This window comes from Octodon degus, unplaced genomic scaffold (genome assembly GCF_000260255.1).
Source record: "Octodon degus isolate 3935 unplaced genomic scaffold, OctDeg1.0 scaffold00115, whole genome shotgun sequence".
NCBI lineage: Eukaryota > Metazoa > Chordata > Mammalia > Rodentia > Octodontidae > Octodon > Octodon degus.
In genome coordinates, this window is record NW_004524691.1 from 1,467,074 (window position 1) to 1,470,993 (window position 3,920).

General features: G+C 40.9%; 1 protein-coding gene across 2 annotated transcripts in view; it reads right to left on the reverse strand.

The window, feature by feature from the left end:
* Plch1 (phospholipase C eta 1) overlaps positions 1-3,920 on the reverse strand; it is a 284,974-nt gene that overhangs the window by 10,985 nt on the left and 270,069 nt on the right. For both annotated transcript variants that reach the window (XM_004639820.3, XM_004639818.2), the window contains exons 18-19: positions 2,769-2,893; positions 170-254 (exon numbers count right to left, since the gene is read on the reverse strand). In XM_004639820.3, coding sequence (XP_004639877.2) covers positions 170-254; positions 2,769-2,893 — 210 coding nt within the window. The remainder of the gene's footprint in view (positions 1-169; positions 255-2,768; positions 2,894-3,920) is intronic.

A 3,920-nucleotide genomic window follows, 5' to 3' on the forward strand; every position in this document is an offset into this window, starting at 1 on the left:
ATATCCAGGATGCTTAGTTGTATGTATTGATAAGATCTCTACACACACTCAGGTAGCAGTTATGGATTTCAGGGATGCATTGCTCTTGTACATAGACACACTTTCTTTTTCAGTGCAAATTGTAGCTCTAGAATTCCTCAGTAAGCGTAGACACAGATTACCATCTTACCATTGTCATCTACCACACGAGTTTGATCTTTGCAACAGTCCACTGGCAAGCCAATAATTTCAACTTCAACAAAAGGATCAATGATCTATATAAATAAAGAGATCGTTATTACAAATGAGAAATAGCATTACAGGTGGTAATTATTTTGAAAATACTGACAAAAATGTCCACATTTTTAACAGCAAGTGATTCCACCAAATGCTTACTGAGAGAGAAGACTCAGGTGTAGCAGCAGCAGGTATGTGAGACGGGGGTACAAGGGAAGCTACCAAACGTTTGCTGACCATATCTGTTAATACTACACAAATTCTACTGAATTAATCCATAATTTCTTCTCACGATATATGCCCAGTAGCAAAAGAGTTTGCCCATGCACAAATGCTTAGAGAAGGTGCATTCATAATAGTCAAGCCAAATGTCCATCATAAGCCAGGCAGTCACATTGGGTAATGAAATGAATAAAAAAGAACAAAGTTCTTTAACATAAACAATGTTGATCAAGTGATGGCTCTTCCTATACAAGTAAGTTTTCATAAAAACTTTGAGAATAGACAAAATTACTCTGTTGTGACAGGAAGTATGTCAAGTGAGGGAAGAGACACTGAGAGAGCAGACAGAGCCTGCTGGAGTGCTGAAGATACTCTGCCCTGATCTGGATGACATAAAAGCTGGTCCGTTGTTTGCTATTGTGTTTTTCTTTTCTTTTCGGTACCAGGAATCAAACTCAGGACCTTGTTCTTGCCAGAAAAGCGCTGTGCTTCTGAGCTGTATTCCCAGCCAACATTGGGTATTATCATGTAAATTTCAAAGTATTAAAAGATAAAATTATTAAAAAGCACATTTTAGAAAAAAATATTAGGTTTGGCTTTCTTTGCTTATTTTTCGCAGTGGTAGGGATTAAACATAGAGCCTCTGCGCTGTGTTACATACTCAGCCCTTTTTAAACTTTGTGACACGGTCTTGTTAAGACATTAAGTTGCTCAGCCGAGGCTTGAACTTGTGATCCTCCTGCCTCATCCCCACACAGTGCTAGGATTACAGGAGTGTAAAACCCCATCCAGCTCATGTTCTAGTTCCAGCTCATTCCCTTCATCTCCATCTCCTCATCTTTGGCATGAAGTCCTGGTCTTGGGTCACCTGTATATTCTCCTTCATGATGCCAGTTCTGAGTGACTAGCAATGAAGAAATAACCCAACACTCCAGAAGGAGGTCGGCTAAGAAAGTCTACCAGGCAGTAAAAGCACTACTTTAGAAACCTGAAGAGTGGGGAGTAAGGACAGACTTTGAGGGGGTAGTAGCTTCAGGGAATAAGCACCACAGATATGAAAACATTCAGATAAGAAAATTACTAGCTATACTTTTTAATTTACTACTTTAAAAAAAGCCTACTCAATTTTAATTAATGATATTATAACAGAAGTTTTTCCTTTAAGTACAACTCTATGATAACACTGGACTACTGAGGATCTTAGATTTTGCAGACAAGTAAAGAGTATGATTTCTGTTCTAGCAATTCAAGGTCTTCATTTCTGCACACACACAAAAAGAAAACAAGTAAGAACAAACTTTCTGATGCCACCACTTAATGATTCTTGCTGTTGGGAGAGCAGAGTGGTGACAAGAGGTAAGCAGGGTGGCCAATCTACTGGAGGCTCCTGCAACAGAGATGACAAGATCCACAATGGCTTGGATCAGGCTAGTGACAATGCAGATGGAAGAGATGTTCCCTTCTGAAACATCCATTATTTAAGGAGGGGAACATTCCTGTGTGTCTGCTGAAGATGCTGAGAGTAGAGGGAAGGTTGGAAACAGTCACCTTGGAGGATGCAACGGGGGAGAGCAGGCAAGATGAAGCCGCAGTGGTTTACACTGCTAAGGCCTGCAGATACCAGAGGAGTTCATGGTAAAACCAAACTACAGAGCTGTGTGCTTGTGCCCATCAATGTCCAGAAATAACAGTTTGAAAGGTGAGAGAGCAAAGGGTATGAAGTGATGGACTGACCCCGAAGGGGAGGACAGGAGTCCAAGAAGAGCTGACAGGTGTGCAGACAGCAGGCCAAGAAGGCCAGCATCAGGTTCCATGGAACTAATACAGCAAATGCCCTCGAAAACCAAGACTGTATTCACCAAGGGAGATATTTATGAAACCTGCTTCAGAGGCCCAGTAGGTGGTGACAAGAGCAAGTATGAGCCCCAGGAGCACAGGGTGACATGAGGTTTGCAAATGAGGAACATAGGTGGGAGGTTAATACATGCTCAGGCACTGTTTCTGTCAATAACGAAACGGCTCTTCACACTCTAATTTTATCACTGACAGTGTCAGCCTTGAATTGTGAGTTGAATATCACATAGTCAAGCTTCCAAAATAGATGATGAGCTACAACAGTCCAGCAGGAGTTATGTGTGATTTCCCAAACAGCTGTTATGTTCGATGAGCTGCAGTTGGTACCACTTTATGAATGAACAAACACCACACACACACCCACACCCACCCCCCCACCCCCCCACCCACTTCTGAGATGCTTCAGATGAAATGTAAATATAGTAACATAATCACACAATTTTAACCACTTTGCCACTTAGTGATACATAGCTTACCTCGCCTCGGTCTCCAAACATAGAGTCTGGGGGTTTGGGGAGTTGCTGTCCACTGATCACTTTCAGGATGAGCTGCTTTTTGGGGTTGGCAGGAAGTGGATCACCAGAGAAAGGGTTGAAAGTGCCTAGGCCAAGTAAAGCAGAGGTTGGGAACATAGGAAGAACACACACACACATGCACATGCATGCACACACGCGCATGCACGCGCGCACACACACACACACACACACACACACACACGCACCCACGCCACAATTTAAGCCAGTAAAACAAATAAACAACAAATGCTGATCATTTCAGTGCTTCACAGAGCAAAGGAATTAGCACATAGCTATCAGAGTTGCTTTTGCCAGAAGGCAACACCAGCTGGCATTTCCATAGCTGTGGTTTTCATTAGAATCTGCACTCCCAAAGGCCACGAAATGGGATAATTTAAAGCAAGTGCCTGCAATGTAACTGTAGCATGGATGGAGAAAACAATTCTATTTGAAAGATAGCAGTATAAAAAGGGAAGCACTTATATCAAATTCAACTAATTTTCTTCCTTAAGCTATCTCAGGTATAGAAAAATATATATGAGAAACAGAAAGAAGGCCTAGAATTCAAATCTGTGTGTTTCTGTGTTTTTTTGTACAGTAAGGATTGAACTCAAGGTCTGATGCATGCTAGGCAAGTGCTCTACCACTCAACTATGTCCCCAGCCTTAGGCTCAAAATTAAGTAAATAGCAGAGCAAGAAAATATGCAAAACATAAAATCCTGCAGACATATCTGCCAACATTTTGTTAGTTATTATAAATCTAGTTTGGAACTTTTTAGAGAACTTTTATGAACAGAATGAAATGTTATTGTTAATGTTTCATTAACAATGTATATTATCCGTTCTTTTTGGTTAGTATTGTTTTGTTATTGGACCATCTTAACTAAAATGACTTGGTAATATCTCTTGTTTTAGGTAAAATTTAATTTTGCCAGCTGGCTGTAGACTTATACAGCACCTAAAAGTTTCTGAAAGATAAGACTCAGGGCATAGAAGGCAGCCCACGCTAGAAACAATGACCAGTAATTAGCAGTATGCTATTCATGTCACTCTTGATAGGTGCAACCTCAAGAAATATAGTGTATCCACCAAATGACTCCAGTGTAGTTGTG